Source organism: Dipodomys merriami, unplaced genomic scaffold, assembly GCF_024711535.1.
Source record: "Dipodomys merriami isolate MVZ:Mamm:240054 unplaced genomic scaffold, mDipMer1.0.p SCAF_316, whole genome shotgun sequence".
In the NCBI taxonomy this organism is placed as follows: Eukaryota; Metazoa; Chordata; class Mammalia; order Rodentia; family Heteromyidae; genus Dipodomys; species Dipodomys merriami.
In genome coordinates, this window is record NW_027204671.1 from 914,836 (window position 1) to 932,695 (window position 17,860).

General features: G+C 59.9%; 1 protein-coding gene across 3 annotated transcripts in view; it reads left to right on the forward strand.

Moving 5' to 3' along the window:
- The window catches only part of LOC138841331 (cadherin-4), a 412,784-nt gene that overhangs the window by 306,476 nt on the left and 88,448 nt on the right, over nt 1–17,860 (forward strand). For all 3 annotated transcript variants that reach the window (XM_070042018.1, XM_070042019.1, XM_070042020.1), the window contains one exon: nt 1,819–1,992. In XM_070042018.1, the coding sequence (XP_069898119.1) occupies nt 1,819–1,992 (174 nt within the window). The remainder of the gene's footprint in view (nt 1–1,818; nt 1,993–17,860) is intronic.

A 17,860-nucleotide genomic window follows, 5' to 3' on the forward strand; every position in this document is an offset into this window, starting at 1 on the left:
GCCAGTGCTGTCATTGCTGGTACTGAGGTTTGAACTCAGGGCCTCAGGCTTGCCAGGCAGGTGCTCTACTTGAGCCATGCCATAGGCTCTTTTTGCAAAAAAAGACTGTGTGTGTGTGTGCGTATGTGTGTACGTGCGTGTGTGCGTGCGTGTGTGTGTGCGTGTGTGTGTGCGTGTGTGTGTGTGTGTGTGTGTGTGTGTGTGAGTGAGTGAAAGTTGGGTCTGCAGACTTTTGGGAAAAGGTAGTGGAAGGGACTCTGTGCACAGAGGGCGGGGGTGAGGCCATCAAACGCCCTGGCCTGGTCTGTTACAGCCGAGGTAAGACCCCACCATGATTGAGGGGAAGCTGATGCCCCCACCCGCCCGTCCCTCTGCCTGGGCCATCCCGCCACTGAGTCTGTGTCTGTGGACCCTTGAGAGCCGCAGTGTCCCGAGCGCCTGTCTGCTCTCCAAACCAACATTCTGTGTGCAGTATGACCTTCAGAAAGCACTGAAGGTGGACAGAACCAAGCAGGATAAGTGGACAGAACCAAGCAAGATAAGTGGCGTGAAGAGGAGCAGAGCCTGGTAATGGTGTTTCCTCCCATTGCTTTCTCCATCCATGGGCTCACGACACCACATCCTCTGGTGCCCTTTCTGCACTTACTAACATTTCATGGATGCACATCGGTGTCAGCACCTTCAACGGCAGCTTTAAAGACTCCGGAGCCCCAGACGGAGCACCTGTTACCTTCAGGCATCCGGACTTCCCCGGGGGTTTTCACTCTGGTGAAAGCATCTGCAGTGCACACCTTTAGAGACACACCCTTGTCCACGTTGCCAAGGGTGGGAAGTGTGGTTGACCGGCAGGTGGAGCCACGGGGACACGGGCCTCCTGCGCTGGTTTGGCATGCCTTCACTGGTATCCAGGGTGCAGAAATATGGTGACTCGGCCCTGCACCATGTGGCTCTCTGGATGCAAACAACACTAGGTGCCAGATCTTCCACATCTACCCCACCCCCTCCTCGGAGCACAGCACCCTCCCCCCAGGAGGATTAATTTTGCTTCCTGTAGTTAATTTCATAGGTGAAAAGGATTTAGCACTTGAATTTGCATCTTTGATTCGTGAAGACGTGAACCTTTTTCCTAAGCGTATTGATCGGTAACATGCGTGTGGCTGTAAATTGTCTATTCATGTCCTTTACCCGTCATGAAGAAAAGATTCCACTTTTTTATCTGACCAGTCGGTGAGGTACCTCACATGGAGGCTATTAACTCTGCCATGATTTTCCCGTTACCCTCCATGGGAGTATGTTTTTATACATAGGAGATTTAGGTTAAAATGTATCCATCTTTTCCTTTGTGGTTGCTTCTGTTGCTTTTGGATTTTAAGGCCCTAATCTGGCTATAGTTTTAGCTCAGCAGCAATACACAAGGCCCTGATCCAAGGCCCAGCACCAAAACAAAGTTAAAAGGGAATAAAAGCCCTTATCCACACTACTGTGGAAGGAACCAGCTGCATGGGCTCCTTTCAGGGGGTCCTTTATGCTGTTTATCCTGTGATCAGCACTATACTCACCTGTTGGTGCATGACGGCTTTTGTTTGGGACAGGGCCTCATTGTGTGGCCTGGACTGTCTTCTACCTCAGCCTCCTGAGCACTGGGACTACAGGCATGCACTACTACACTCAGCTTCAAGTGATTCTTTTTTCCAGACACTGTATGTTATGTGTCTTTTCTTTATTGATCCCAGCTAACACAGATTAACAGAAGCTTGTGGGGGTTTGTTCCCTTTGTGCAGAACTTAACCAGACTTCTTTGATTCTTCTCCTCTGCAGAAAGGGCAGATGAGTGTGGTTCTGGCCCCCTCTCAGCCCCCTCGGGACATGCTGCTGCCGTGGGCCCAGCCCCAGAGCTCCAGAGGCCTGAGGCGCCAGAAGCGGGACTGGGTCATCCCCCCCATCAACGTGCCAGAGAACTCGCGAGGCCCCTTCCCGCAGCAGCTTGTGAGGGTGAGTGCCCCCCACCGCCGGGGAGAGACAGCTGTCTTCCTGGGTGCTTCGGGGCAGGGCGCCCGGGCCCAGGAGGGGGGACAGGAAACCTCCCTGGCCCCACCCACCCTCCTGAGTTTGGGGAGCCTTCTCTCTGGGTCGCTTACGGATCGCCATCTTGTGTGTGAAGCAGGGGTGGAGGGGGGGCAGGGAGGGAGGGCCTTGACCTCTGGCCTCTGTCTGAGGTCCAACTGTCTCCACTCTTCCCTGTGGATTGGTGGCATGTCTGTGCTCATCCTTGTGCTATGAAGTTGAGATCTTACAGGTGTTCAGATGAGGCCCAAGACACAGGACTGTTCTAGGGCCATGTTGTTCTTTGTTGGGCTGTTCCATGGCCAGGCTGTTCTGTGGTGGACTGTTCCATGACCACATTGTTCTGTGGCCATGTTGTTCTGTGGCTGGGCCCTCCCGGGGCCGGGCCCTCCCGTGGTGGGGGCTCTCGCATGGCCGGGCTCTTCTGTGTTGCTCCACGTGCTCACACAGGGCCACTGCCCCCAGCAGCCACCAAGGGTGCTTTTTTCTACAGACGGAATTCATCTTACAAATTTGTATGTCTATAATCAAGACCATCAACTGGCATTTTCTTCTTCCCCTTAAAGGAAATTGCAACTAAATCTGATGGTAATTTGATGCAGTGATGGTGGGAATTGTATCAAATAACTTCCATCCTCTGTGGAAAAGCCTCACCCCTGCCCACCACTAGATGTGAGGTCCCTGAGCCTTGCACAGGGCTAACTTCCTCACACGGATGAGCCTGGTCTGTGTTTCTCGCTTCTGCTGCTGCACGGGCCGGTCTGGTGTTGGAGCGCAGATGCGCTGTCCGAGCCCCAGCCCCGCTCTCCCCTCCCTGGCCGCGAGGGCTCTGGCCAGGAACCTGGTAGGCAGGTTATGCAGAGCAGAAACTCTAGTGTTGGCACACGTGGTGTGAGCACGCAGGCCCATGTGCACGGAGGCCAGAGCTGCGTCCCCTGCCCTGGGGCCTCCTCACAGATGGGGCTGGCGCAGTACCCACACCTGCGCTGCCTCTCAGACAGGCTTCCGGACTTGGGGGGGCAGCTTTTAGGGGACACACACCCCACATGCCCAGGCCCCTGGCCAGGCCCTGTTCACACCGATGCTAACAATGGCCCTCGTGATGTGGCTGGTGACAGTGCCGTGGGCTGCACCACAGCCACAGCCTCCACACCCCGAGGTATTGTCTCTATCTGGCTGTCTTCTACAGCACATGGTTCTCATTTGCTTACTTAAGGTGACTCATCTGCATTAAAAATAAGCTCATTCAGAAGAGGCTTCCTACCTGACAATGCCTAGCTCCATGTGTTCCTTGTGAACTAGAAGTTAGTCTTTAAGGCCAAGGAAGGCAAAGAAAACAGAGCTGAGTAGTCCTCCCTCAGACCTGGAGGCCAACCTGGGAGCGTGCAAGGGGAGATGCAAGGGGAGATGCAGTGTGAGTGTGCGAGGGGAGATGCAGTGTGAGCGTGCTGAGGGAGATGCAGTGTGAGCGTGCAAGGAGAGATGCAGTGTGAGCATGCTGATGGAGATGCAGTGTGAGCGTGCAGAGGGAGAAGCAGTGTGAGTGTGCAGAGGAAGATGCAGTGTGAGCGTGTGAGGGGAGATGCAGTGTGAGTGTGCGAGGAGAAATGCAGTGTGAGTGTGCGAGGAGAGATGCAGTGTGAGTGTGCGAGGAGAGATGCAGTGTGAGCGTCCAGAGGGAGATGCAGTGTGAGCGTTTGAGGGGAGATGCAGTGTGAGCGTGTGAGGGGAGATGCAGTGTGAGTGTGCGAAGGGAGATGCAGTGTGAGCGTGCGAGGGGAGATGCAGTGTGAGCGTGCGAGGGAGATGCAGTGTGAGCGTGCAGAGGGAGATGCAGTGTGAGCGTGCAGAGGGAGATGCAGTGTGAGCGTGCGAGGGGAGATGCAGTGTGAGCGTCCAGAGGGAGATGCAGTGTGAGCATGTGAGGGGAGATGCAGTGTGAGCGTCCAGAGGGAGATGCAGTGTGAGCATGCGAGGGGAGATGCAGTGTGAGCGTGCAGAGGGAGATGCAGTGTGAGCGTGTGAGGGAGATGCAGTGTGAGCGTGCGAGGAGAGACGCAGTGTGAGCATGCAGAGAGATGCGGTGTGAGCGTGCGAGGGGAGATGCAGTGTGAGCGTGCGAGGGAGATGTAGTGTGAGCGTGCAAGGGAGATGCAGTGTGAGCGTGCGAGGGAGATGCAGTGTGAGCGTGTGAGGGAGATGCAGTGTGAGCGTCGAGGGAGATGCAGTGTGAGTGTGCAAGGGGAGATGCAGTGTGAGCGTGTGAGGGAGATGCAGTGTGAGCGTGCGAGGGGGAGATGCAGTGTGAGCGTGCGAGGGGAGATGCAGTGTGAGCGTGCGAGGGAGATGCAGTGTGAGCGTGCAAGGGGAGATGCAGTGTGAGCGTCGAGGGAGATGCAGTGTGAGCGTGCGAGGGGAGATGCAGTGTGAGCGTCGAGGGAGATGCAGTGTGAGCGTGCGAGGGGAGATGCAGTGTGAGCGTCGAGGGAGATGCAGTGTGAGCGTGCGAGGGGAGATGCAGTGTGAGCGTGTGAGGGAGATGCAGTGTGAGCGTGCGAGGGGAGATGCAGTGTGAGCGTGTGAGGGGAGATGCAGTGTGAGCGTCCAGAGGGAGATGCAGTGTGAGCGTGTGAGGGAGATGCAGTGTGAGCGTGCGAGGGGAGATGCAGTGTGAGCGTGCGAGGGAGATGCAGTGTGAGCGTGTGAGGGAGATGCAGTGTGAGCATGCGAGGGGGAGATGCAGTGTGAGCGTGCGAGGGGAGATGCAGTGTGAGCGTCCAGAGGGAGATGCAGTGTGAGTGTGCGAGGGGAGATGCAGTGTGAGCATTTGAGGGGAGATGCAGTGTGAGCGTGCGAGGGAGATGCAGTGTGAGCGTGCGAGGGAGTCCGTGCGCAGCACTGGTGTCCTCAGGACTCGGGATGGGCAGAGCTGCCCTGGGCCTGCTGCAGGCTCCACACCCCCACCTGGAGCAGCAGCTGTCCCCCTCGGGTCTGGGGAGCTTTTCTGAGAAGGGACCATCTGCAAACTGTGAAGGCAGCCGGGGAACGTGTGGCGGTACAGGGCATGGTGTGTGCCCGTCAAACCCTATCCGTGGCAGGGGCAGGGGCTGCTGGAGCAGCTCCTAAGGGAGTCCTGTGTCATGGACCTCACATTCTGATGTGGCCAGCTTCCTCTCTGTGGTGTGTCTCCAGGCCAAACTGAGCCTTGCCCGGCCGCCGGGAGGGTTGAGCCCCGCCATCACTTGCTCCCTGTGAGGAAGGCCTCTGTGTGACTGACGGCCGGGGGGCCTGGGGATCCAGGGCAAGCCCCAGGGCTGGGTGGGCTTCCAGTGGCCTGCACCTGGTGTGTCTACATCGTGTTGTCCAGAGCCCAGTCACATGACCATGCCTGATTGCCAACAGGAACTAAACACCTGGGCAAAGGGGCACAGTGTTCAAGGGTGCTCTAATGCGGCAGGATTCAAAAATAAGATCAGTTGGCCGGGTGCCAACAGGCTCACACCCGTCATCCTACCTACTTAGGAGGCTGAGATCTGAGGATCACAGTTCAAAGCCAGCTCGAGTAGGAAAGTCCATGAAACTCTTATCTCCAATAAACCACCAGAAAACCGGAAGTGGTGCTATAACTCAAGTGATAGAGCGCTCGCCTTGAGCTGAAGAGCTGAGGGACAGCGCCCAGGCCCCGAGTTCAAGCCCCACGGCCGACCAAAAAAAAAAGAAAAGATCAGCCGTGTCCTTCCCTCCCCAGTGGCCTTGCTATCCCACAGAGCCCCCTCCCCCTCCCCCTCCCCCTCCCCAGGCCCTGGCTACTTTATGTTTCCCGGAACACTTGGTGCCTCCCGAGAGTGAGGCTGTGCCTGCCTCCCATGGGGGAGATAGCTGTGACCCAGGTGGGAGCTTTCAGCTCACACTGGGAACTGGCCGGCCCCCGCGGACTCCGGCAGGAGTCTCGTGCTGACTGGCCGGCCCCCGCGGACTCCAGCAGGAGTCTGGTGTGACTGGCCGGCCCCCGTGGACTCCAGCAGGAGTCTCACGCTGATTGGCCAGCCCCCGTGGACTCCAGCAGGAGTCTGGTGTGACTGGCCGGCCCCCGTGGACTCCAGCAGGAGTCTCGTGCTGACTGGCCGGCCCCCGCGGACTCCAGCAGGAGTCTCACGCTGACTGGCCGGCCCCCGTGGACTCCAGCAGGAGTCTGGTGTGACTGGCCGGCCCCCGTGGACTCCAGCAGGAGTCTCACGCTGATTGGCCAGCCCCCGTGGACTCCAGCAGGAGTCTCACACTGGGAACTGGCCGGCCCCCGTGGACTCCGGCAGGAGTCTCACGCTGATTGGCCGGCCCCCGCGGACTCCAGCAGGAGTCTGGTGTGACTGGCCGGCCCCCAGCGCCCCACAGACCAGCTCTGCAGCAGCTCACGTTCATGGCCGACACTCCCGCTGCGTCCATCCAGGAGAAGCAGCCAAGCAGAGCTGGAGTCTTGGTGGAAATAGATCTGTTGCAAATGAAAAGTAAGGTCTCCATTGTGGCTGCAATAAAAGGTTTATCTCTTCCAAACAGACTCCCTCTGCAAGTGATTATATAAGATCTCAGCACACAGGCGTGTGTGCTCACACACACTCACCATGCACACACACCAGCGTACCTCACACACACATACACCATGCACACACGCCAGCCTACCTCACACACACACACGCCATGCACACACACCAGCCTACCTCACACACACACACCATGCACACACACCAGCCTACCTCACACACACACACCATGCACACACACCAGCCTACTTCATACACACACACACCATGCACTCACACCAGCCTACCTCATACATACACACACACACGCCATGCACACACACCAGCCTACCTCACACACACACACACCATGCACACACACCAGCGTACCTCACACACACACACACCACTGAACTTGTATCTCACCCAGCAGCGGTTCTGCAGCTGCTCTCTGCAGCCCTGCCTGCAGGAAGCGGGTGCATTTCCTGAAAGCCCAAATCACGGCAGCAGAGCTGGTATGCTCAGTTCCACGCTCGTTAGGGCATTTCATTCTGATCAAATATGTTCAATGAAAAAGTGGGCGGGAGTGGAGGCAGAATGTAAGTTCTTCCCCAAACCTCACTAATTACAGGCTTTTTCCAGGAAGAAATAGCCTGTCCCTCCCAGCATGCTCAGGGAGCAGCTCACCTGCCTTGGAGAGAGAGGAAAGCGGATGTAAAGCTGGATCTCAGCTTGGACGGTGGAGGCCTGTGTGTCTGTCCAGGCCTGTCTGTCCAGGCAAGCACTGTGCTCCTCTCCCATGGGACTAGCCACAGTCTAAGTTCAGTGGCCTTAGGAAGACATTTCCCAAAGTTTGCAGGCCATCCTTTCTTCTCAGACAAGATACTGCCATGGTTTGGATCTGGAATGTTTTGGACCCAAACCAACAGGACCATTGGCCAAGGATTAAAACCTCCAAACACTGTAAGCTGGTGGATACCCCAGCTATTCGTTATGGTAACCGGGCACTGACAAACACAGAGCGGGAGACAGGCGATAGTCACTGAGCTGATCCTATGGGCAGTAGACTGGTGTCTCTGTTAGGTGCCCAGAGGAACTATGGAAAATGGCAGGACACCATCCCTGGTCCAGAATCCCAGCTTTGGCCTGGGCTGTTTGGGGCCTCTGTCAGGCCTCTGCAGGGCATAGACGGTAGGACTCCCGGGGTGAGCAGAGAGTCTGCTCTGGGCTTCCCAGCTCTCCACCCATCCCTCAGAGGCAGGTCCCATAACTAGGGCAGCAGCGAAGCCTCCTCGGGTAACACAGCGTTCATGCAGGGCTCCAAAAGCTGCCCGCCACTCTAACCTGCTGGCCAGACTAGAGAGAGAATCAAATCGGACTTGTACAAGAAAGTCTGAATCTGTTCACTTGAGAGGCTGTCCATGGCGGGGCAGGGACTGACCCGAGGCGGTGAAGAGAAACGTGGTAGTCTTGGGGTCAAAGGCTTTCATGTTGGAGGCTGATAGTTTCCCCGCTGCCCAAGAGCAAGGCATGAGGATGCTAAGAGGAGGAGGATGCAGCTGCCCGGCGGAGTGGCGTGAAGGCGGCGACTTAGAGATGACAGCGTGGGCCCTGCAGCCAGGAGACCCCAAGCCCGCGGTGACGGTCGCTGGCAGAGGGGGCTGAATCTGATCCCAACCTCCGGAGGCTCTCACCAGCTTAATCCGGCTTTGGCGCAGTTAGCCGCACTTACAGACCTTCCCTTGGGAATGGGGAAGTGAAAGGGGTCACGTCACCTTCCACGGCCTGGGAGTGAATGAGGGACCAAACCAGGGCACACGGGGAACAGGAAGATGGCTGTTATCGGACTGATTCCATCCATCCGTCAAATTGGTGTGCAGGTCCTTGTACTGACGGTCCCTCGTCTGAGCAGAGATTGCCTTAGCGGCTGTATTTATACAGCTGGGAGCTTCTTAAGAAATGAAAGTAAAATCAAATTGCTGCAAATGTTCAGATAATTTATCGGAGAATATTCAATTAGAATACATTAATATTTCAGATTTTTATCACCAATTTAATAGGGTCTCTGAGGCGCTGGGGAGCCCCGGGGGATGCGTCGGACGCACGGACCCGCACAGCTACCTGAGCAGGCTCGGGGCCAGCTCCCGGATTCCCGGCAGAGGGGGTGAGACGCTGGGCAGCGGGGCCGGGCAGCCGCAGGCCAGCCCCTCTCGGGACAAGAAGGACGGGGAGAGCCTGTTGGGGACGCGAGACGGCCCGAGCAGGAGCCAGGTCCCCTCCCTCCGTGGTGGCTTGTCAGAGAAGAGCGTGTCCTCACGCGAACCACGCAGGCGGCGTGACCGCTGCGGCCTGCCGCATTCACCAAGCCGGGTTAGGGGGCACCGGGTCCGAGTGACAGAGTCGGCCCTTGGAGTTTGTGAGGAGGAGAAAGATACGTGAGCAACAGACTCAGACTAGGAACCGAGAGCTGGGTGCGGGCGTGCGCTTGAGGACGTGACCTCTGACGAAGAGCGTCAGTGTGGCGGAGGCCGAGCCTCCGGGCAGGGCCCACAGGCACACGCCAGAGTGGCTGAGGCGCGGTGGCACCCCAGGGTGGGACAGTGTCGGGGCCAGGGCAGCCCCCAGGGGGACTTGCCGAGGGGTCCGTTTACCAAGACCCCGACCGCTGCCGGGAGGCTGAGGGTAAGAGCGGCTGGAGGCTGCGAGGAGGCTGCTGCCAAAGCCGGGCCACTTAAGGATCAGCGCTGGCACCTCGCACCTGCACCCCTAGCGACGCAGAAGGCTGAGATTCCAGGCCCTGCCTTGCAGCCTGTCCAGGGAGGAAAGTCTGAGATTCTTATCTCCAGTTACTACAAAAAGCCAGAAATAGAGCCATGGCTCAAGTGGTAGAGCTCCATCCAGCCTTGAGCAGAAAGCTAAGGACGGTGCCCAGGCCGTAAATTCAAGCTCAGTACCAGCAGGGAGAGTCCAACCGTGGAGCCCTGGATCCTCCCCTCTCTGTGGCCTGGTCCCCTCGCTGACGCCTCGCTGTCCCCTCGCTGGCCCCTCGCTGGCCCCTCGCTGGCCCCTCTCTGTGGCCTGGGCCCCTCACTGTCCCCTCACTGTCCCCTTGCTGGTCCCTCGCTGGCCCCTCACTGTCCCCTCACTGGCCCCTCGCTGGCCCTCTCACTGGCCCCTTGCTGGCCCCTCACTGGTCCCTCGCTGTCCCCTCACTGGCCCCTCACTGTCCCCTCGCTGGCCCCTCACTGGTCCCTCTCTGGCCCCTCCCTGGTTACCTCGCTGGCCCCTCACTGGTCCCTCACTGTCCCCTCGCTGGCCCCTCGCTGGCCCCTCACTGGCCCCTCACTGGTCCCTCACTGGCCCCTCGCTGGTCCCCTCACTGACCCCTCACTGTCCCCTCACTGACCCCTCACTGGCCCCTCACTGACCCCTCACTGGCCCCTCACTGGCCCCTCGCTGGCCCCTCACTGTCCCCTCACTGATCCCTCACTGGTCCCTCGCTGGCCCCTCACTGGTCCCTTGCTGGCCCCTCACTGTCCCCTCGCTGGCCCTCTTGCTGGTCCCTCGCTGTCCCCTCACTGACCCCTTGCTGGTCCCTCGCTGTCCCCTCGCTGTCCCCTCGCTGGCCCCTCACTGGCCCCTCACTGGCCCCTCACTGGTCCCTCGCTGTCCCCTAACTGGCCCCTCACTGGTCCCTCGCTGGCCCCTCCCTGGTTACCTCGCTGGCCCCTCACTGGTCCCTCACTGTCCCCTTGCTGTCCCCTCGCTGGCCCCTCACTGGCCCCTCACTGGCCCCTTGCTGGCCCCTCACTGGCCCCTCACTGGTCCCTCACTGTCCCCTCCCTGGTTACCTCGCTGGCCCCTCACTGTCCCCTCACTGGCCCCTCACTGGTCCCTCACTGGCCCCTCACTGTCCCCTCACTGGCCCCTCACTGGTCCCTCGCTGGCCCCTCCCTGGTTACCTCACTGGCCCCTCACTGTCCCCTCACTGGCCCCTCACTGGTCCCTCACTGGCCCCTCACTGGCCCCTCACTGGTCCCTCGCTGGCCCCTCCCTGGTTACCTCGCTGGCCCCTCACTGTCCCCTCACTGGCCCCTCACTGGTCCCTCACTGGCCCCTCACTGGCCCCTCACTGGCCCCTCACTGGTCCCTCGCTGGCCCCTCCCTGGTTACCTCGCTGGCCCCTCACTGTCCCCTCACTGGCCCCTCACTGGTCCCTCACTGGCCCCTCACTGTCCCCTCACTGGCCCCTCACTGGTCCCTCACTGGCCCCTCCCTGGTTACCTCGCTGGCCCCTCACTGTCCCTTCACTGGCCCCTCACTGGCCCCTCCCTGGTCCCCTCGCTGGCCCTCTCGCTGGCCCCTTGCTGTCCCCTCGCTGGCCCCTCACTGGCCCCTCACTGGCCTCTCGCTGGCCCCTCACTGGCCCCTCACTGTCCCCTTGCTGTCCCCTCGCTGGCCCCTCACTGGCCCCTCACTGGCCTCTCGCTGGCCCCTCACTGGCCCCTCACTGGTCCCTCACTGTCCCCTCCCTGGTTACCTCGCTGGCCCCTCACTGTCCCCTCACTGGCCCCTCACTGGTCCCTCACTGGCCCCTCACTGTCCCCTCACTGGCCCCTCACTGGTCCCTCGCTGGCCCCTCCCTGGTTACCTCGCTGGCCCCTCACTGTCCCCTCACTGGCCCCTCCCTGGTCCCCTCGCTGGCCCTCTCGCTGGCCCCTTGCTGTCCCCTCACTGGCCCCTCGCTGGCCCCTCGCTGGCCCTCTCGCTGGTCCCCTGGTCCTGGAGGAGCGGCTGGGGTGTGGGGAGCACCTACAGCCACGGGATCACTGCCACAGGAAGGAAGTCAGTGCTGGGCTGTTCAAACCCTCCACCCTGAGGCAGCAGGGACCCCAGAGACCCCACCGGAAGACATTTCCTGTGCCCCGGGCTAAGTTTTAAGAAATAGCTAACCAGTCCCAGGCTGTCCCTGGACAGCCTATAGGGACTCCATTGTGCTCAGCAGGCTGAATTGGGGGGGCGGCCTGGTGCCCCCTGGCTATCTGGGCCCCGAGGCCAGCAGGAGCCCCGTGTGGACAGGAGAGTTCGCCCTGTGCGTGGAGAGACACTGGCATTGTCCAAGTCAAGGGAGTCGCCTTGCCTGAGCCCTGCGCCAGGTCAGCCTGGTCCCAGCGAGGCTCCACGGCCGGCTTCCTGGGTCACATGCCCCTCCAGAACCAGTGGCCAGCTGCCAGCCCTGCCCGGGAGCCTCGGGCCGACAGGGCTAGGCTTGGGGCTCCTCACCTGTGCCCACCCGCACCCACCACGGCAAATGCAAGGGGTAGTCCAGGGAGGCGCCCCGCACTCGGCACGGTGTCGACCCCTCCCCACCCCAGTCTCCCACCCCTCCCCTCAGAGCTCTGTGTGCAGCTGGGGACTGGCCATGGGTGCTGGGCCTGTGCAGGCCACGAGCTGGCTCTAGCATCTTCCGTGCAATTCCACAGTAGCATGTGAGCTTACACGGAGGGCTCCCAGTGGGCAGGCCCTGGGGCCGCTGTGCGGGGGTCTCCCCGGGGCTGAGGGCTCCCCGGGAGGCTGTGTCACGGACCTCACCTGCTCAGGGATTCCTGTGCACAGACACTCGCGGGCTGGCCGGATGCGTCCTGTGGAAGCCGTAGTCAGTAACAATCAGCTCCTGGAGGGGCGGGGGTGGGCGGCAGCCACTTCATCCCAGCCCAGTCCCCCGAGACGCCCCTAAGCTCCGGCTCTCTGAATGCAAACCTAAAAAGGGCTTCATGTGTGTTAGGCAAATGCCAGCTACTTGTCAGAGCTGCAGTTATTGAGGATTCGTGTTGTAGCTGCTACACTTCTGATCAACCATTACTTACAATTAGCCCCCCCAAATGCTCTAAATAATCAGATCATAGCTGAACAGCTTAAAAAAACAGTAACTGTCCTGTTGCTGCTATCAGGAAATACACGTTGGAGTCTCCAGGAGGTCGGTTCACGCGCCCGTGGGTGTGCGTGTGGAGGCCGCCGGAGGCTGGCACACCCCCCAGGAAGGCGTGAGCGCGGTGAGCTTCATAATACACAGCATCCGATGCCCCCAGGGCTACCTGGGCACGTGTGCGGGCCGGGGCGCCCCGAATCTCGGTTCTCTAACGGCGTCGGGTTCACGTTTCCGAGCCCGGCTTGCTGCACAGCACCCCTCCAGCTGTGGTTTTAGGAGCCTGAGGACCATGCCCGCCTCCCCAGGGGTGTGGAGCCCCGCCTGGCCTCTGCGATCTCGGCCAATTCTTGGTGGGACTTGGCTAGAAGCCTCCTCTCGGTTCCCCCAGGCTCCCGGCAGCCCCCGGCGGCATTGCTGACCAGAGCACCGTCCCACCCAGAGCAGCTGCCCGCGTCCAGGGCGCAGCCTCTCATCCAACTGCCGGGCAACGGTATCTGGCCACTTTCACATACGGCCACCATGCGGGCAGCTCAAAGCCACCACACCTACGCTCTCCTCTCCAGAGTCAGTGCTGCAAAGCAATCGCCTCCAGCCGGCCAGGCTCACTCCCTCCCACCTGCCTCATCCGCTCCCACCTCCTGGGCTCAGTCTGGCTTCTGCTCTTTCCCAAGATGCCCCAAACCCCTGGGTCTCGTAAGCAGGGACGCTCCTGGCGCCGTGTTCACGGATGCCCACGGGGCCCAGGACCACCCTGCCTGGCTCTGCCCCCCTCCATCCCCCTGTGGCCCTCACACGCTCAGGCTGCCCCAAGTCACTCGGGGTCACTCGACTCCAAGTGCAGACGGGGTTCTGAGACCCAAAGCTCGGACCAAAGGACCCACTCTGTTCACACACAGGACAGCATCGGTCCCGTCCATTGTGCCGTCCATCATCTTCGTGTGATAATCGCAGACCCGGGTTCAGAGCCGCGTCCCGTAATCCCGTGCTGGGGCCTGGCTCTCCAGCATGGATAGCTGGGAAGAAGGAGTAGCAGTGCTGTGACCGTCATCGCTGGGGTCTGAGTTTCCCACAGCCCTGGGCAGGCGAGGAGCTCCCTTCCCTCCACACCCCCCGCTGCTGGTACACCGCACACTGCTCCCGGGTCTCCAGTGCTGTGGGCACCAGGTGACCACAGGGTGCTTAGCGGAGTCCTCACCAGGTGACCACAGGGTGCTTAGCGGAGTCCTCACCAGGTAACCACAGGGTGCTTAGCAGAGTCCCCTCTATGTGGCCCGGATGGCTCCATTCTCCCACATTCTCTCAGAGCACAAGGCCCTGGCTAGGTACACTTGCTTGGCATGCTAGACACAGTCCATCCAAGCTGGCAATTAACAGTGCCGTGGAGAGAGACACAGCCCGAGCGCCTGTCCAAACCAATTTCTCCAGACTTGGTTATTTGAAAGTCTAAAAACTCCCTAATACCGTGAGGCAGGAGGTATTTAAAGTTAAGTTCAGCTCCCAAATGAGATCTTCTAGTTCAACTGTTCGACTTTATTTGGAAATGTGCGACGGTAACTTGATTACATGTTAAGGTGGCTTTGGCTGAGGGATTACAGCCCAAATCTCTGCTCCTCTGAGTTCATCCTCCTACAGATGGAATCCATCCAAATTAGGAGCCTGGCTCCGCAGACGCCATCCTCCGTGGACGCCCTGGGCTGGATCCGGCCTGTGGCTGTGGCCGAGGCCCTCTGCTTTGTGGCTGTGGATGTTCCTCGCCCTGGGCTAGATCCGGCCTGTGGCTGTGGCCGAGGCCCTCTGCTTTGTGGCTGTGGATGTTCCTTCGTGTGTGCATTCCCCACCTCCCACCCGGTCACCTCGCTACACTGCCAGGAAGTGCAGGAAAGCCTGCACTTCGGCTCCTTTGCTGTTTTGGGTAGGGACAGGGGCGGAGGATCCAGAGGAGGCTAGCATGCTGGCCATGGTCAGCGCCGTCTCCGCCAGGGAATTTCCACACTATGACTTAGCTTGCCAAGAGGCTGGTGCTTAGGCAGGCACTGCCCGTACATCTGAGGATCCAGGTTCGAGCCCAGCCTGGGCAGCAAAATCCTTGAGTCTCTCATCACCAACTAACCACCCAAAGCTAGAAGTGGAGCTGTGACTCAAGTGGTAGAGCACCAGCCTTGAGGGAAAAAAGCCAAGTAAGACTAGAGGCCCTGAGTTCAAGCCCCACCATTGGTGCACACACACACACACACACACACACACGTGTGTGCACACAAACAGCAAGTCACAAATCTCTGACAGAATTGCTCTAGGAAGCTGCTTCTGTCCGAACTGGTGACCATGAGATGCCTTCCTGGAGCAGAGGGGTCAGCACTGGGCCCGCGGTTGCCACACTGAGACCTGGACAGTTCGATGGAAGGTCGGGACCGTGACTGCCGGCCCGGGGCTCCAGACCCCCGTCCTGAGGCCCTCAGAGGGTGTGGTAGAATTCCTAGTGAGGAGGTGAGGGGGCATGGTGGCCTTGCACCCAGGCGCCCCCTCCCCGGGCTAGACCGGGCCCCAGGCTCTGCTGCCCCTGGGAGGGGGCTCTGGGAGCCATGCCATGGGTGGCTCTCACCCCAGGGCTGGGAAGAGCTCTGCAGGAAGAGGGGAGAAACTTCACAGCCATTTGAGAACCTGTAGAGTGTTTCAGGCTCTGTCCCAGGGAAGTGTACACTCAGCGTACACGCACACACACACACACACACACACACACACACATCATCATCATCATCATCATCATATGCCTCACATGCCTGCACGCATGCTGTCATGTGTCCCTCTGGTTTTGTCCCAGGCAGGTGCTACCATGTCCCCAAGACAGGGGTAAGCACCGTTTTCCTCTGTGCTTCCCTGACATGCAGGCTGGAGGCAGCCGGCCTGTCCGTCCACACTCTTGTTTTCAGGAGAGCAGGGAGAGCAGAGCTTTTTTTAACTACCAAGCAGCCCTCTAATAGCAGGTTGCTAAGAAACTGCTGCACTGGGTGATTTTGCAGGCGTCTCCTGGTCCCTGATCTGTGGGTTTGCAGCCAGCCTGGTGGTGCTGGGAGGGGCCGGGAGGGCTGGGGGGCACAGGCTGTGGGGAGCAGGGCCTGGTGAGCTGGAGACCGTGTGTGTCCAGTCCCAGCACTGCCTTCTGGAGGCGCAGAGCATCCCCCCGCCCCGCCCAGTGCAGTGGCCAGCGGGCGTCTTCTGTGCGTCCTTGGACAGCAGGGTTTGGGGTGGTGATCAGAGCTGGGCAGGGGGCTCTTCCGTCAGCATCTGGTAACAAGTTGTCTTCATGGCTGCATGTCTGAGTCTGAGACCACTTCTGTTGACTCTACTGGACCCAGAAATCTCCATCTCCATGGGCTCTGTCTCCTCCTGGAGTGCCTGAAACATAGTGGTCCTTCCACACGGTGGGGGGGGGGGTGCGTCCTTCCACACAGGAGTCCTTCCGTCCTTCCACACAGGAGTCCTTCCTTCCTTCCACACAGGAGTCCTTCCTTCCTTCCACGCAGGGGTCCTTCCTTCCTTCCACGCAGGGGTCCTTCCTTCCTTCCACGCAGGGGTCCTTCCTTCCTTCCACACAGGAGTCCTTCCTTCCTTCCACACAGGAGTCCTTCCTTCCTTCCACGCAGGGGTCCTTCCTTCCATGCGGGGGGCAGGATAAGTGCAGGCAGGACTTTCCTGCTGCGGTGGCATGCCTGCAAACACCTCAGGATAGTGACCAAATGGCATTGGTAAAATAAACCCAAGAGGACACACTGAGACATGCAGACAGCCACTCAGACTCAACCGTCTGGGAGAAGAAGCCAACATGTTCGATGCCGGTGGCAAATCAGAAAGGGAGGTGACAGGGCGTTTGTCTGCACGAGAGCATGTCACCCACAGGATGCCCGGACACGGCAGTGCCACGTTCCCTAACAAGCGGTGGGCTTGTGGGCACCGCTGGGCAGGCGTGGCGCGACGCAGGAGCAGGTGGGCTGAGGGAGCAGGAACACTGGAGGGGGCATGAGTGGAAGTGGCCAGGATACCCCCAGAGAGCAGAGAGACACGGAGGGCCACGGGACACGCTCCCGCGTGTAGGGCCCAGGCTGGCTGAGGGCTGCATGCCGTCCATGGCGGGCCGCGTCCTGCGGGAACTGGGGCTCTGGGCATGTGCCATCCACGGAGGCCCGGGTCCTGCGGGAACCAGGTATGTCCAGGGCTGTCCACAGAGGCCTGCGTCCTGCGGGAACCGGGGCTCTGGCAAAGGGGACGAGGTCTTTGAGCCCAGGCCGGGTGGGAGGGCGGAGGGACGTGACCCAGCCAGGCCCCGGCTTCCTGGCTCACCTGGGAATCCTCCCTTTCCGAATCTTACTTGGTCTTAAACCTCCCGGGCACAGTCTGCTTTCTCAGACTTGCTTCCCGTGTGTGGCGGCTGCGGGAGACACCGCCAAGCCTCTGTGCAGACTTACTTAGACTGACTCTCGGCAGATCCCGGGGTGAGGGAGCCCCAGTGCAACCTCATGTTGGATGCAGGGACAAACGCTCCGTTTCAGTGGAGCGGGGGGTTTCCGCCGTTTGGGCCTGGCCCCTCCTAACTCGGTGTGATTCGGCACATTAAGGAGAATACCCCTGCCCCCCCTCACGCCTGTGTCTCCGGCCTCCTGTTTGTCTGTTGGATGTCTGGCTTGGCCCTCCGAGTCACCAGCACACCCAAGCCGGGCACCCTCTTCCCTCCGCCACCCTTGAGCCTCCACTTGAGCCTGTGGGCGCCTCGGTCATGTGAACACAGACTCCCCCTTATACTCGATTGCACTAGATTGGCTTTGGTTAAAGGACATTGTGGGTTTAATGGAAAACTCACCCATAGGCAGGAGGAGCACTCCTCGGAGTACACAGCAGCAGCGACATAATGGCATTGTTTGAAGCAAGTGTTGGAGCATCTGTGAGAAAATCAGTGCTGCCCAGCCAGGAGACACCTGTCCACACACACACACACACACACACACACACACACACACACACACACACACACACACACACCAGCCGAGGGCCCGGCAGGCTGAGACCTGTTGCTTGGGCTCCACTGGAGGAGGGGGTGTCCTGCTGTGGCCTTCAGCGGTGAGTCTAGGCGCCCCAGGCCAGCCGCCGCCGGCAGGGCTGGGATGGGTGGGTGGGACAAATTAATCTGATATTGAGCTGTGGCAAATTGAAGGTGACACAGGAAGACAGCTCACCTGCTATCTGTGCCGTTTACATGGCTGAAACCAATTCCCAGTGCCGGGAGCCTGAACCCCGGTGACGCGGGGCCGGATCAGAGTCACGGCACGCCGAGTGATTAGATGTAATTGCGCACTAGCGT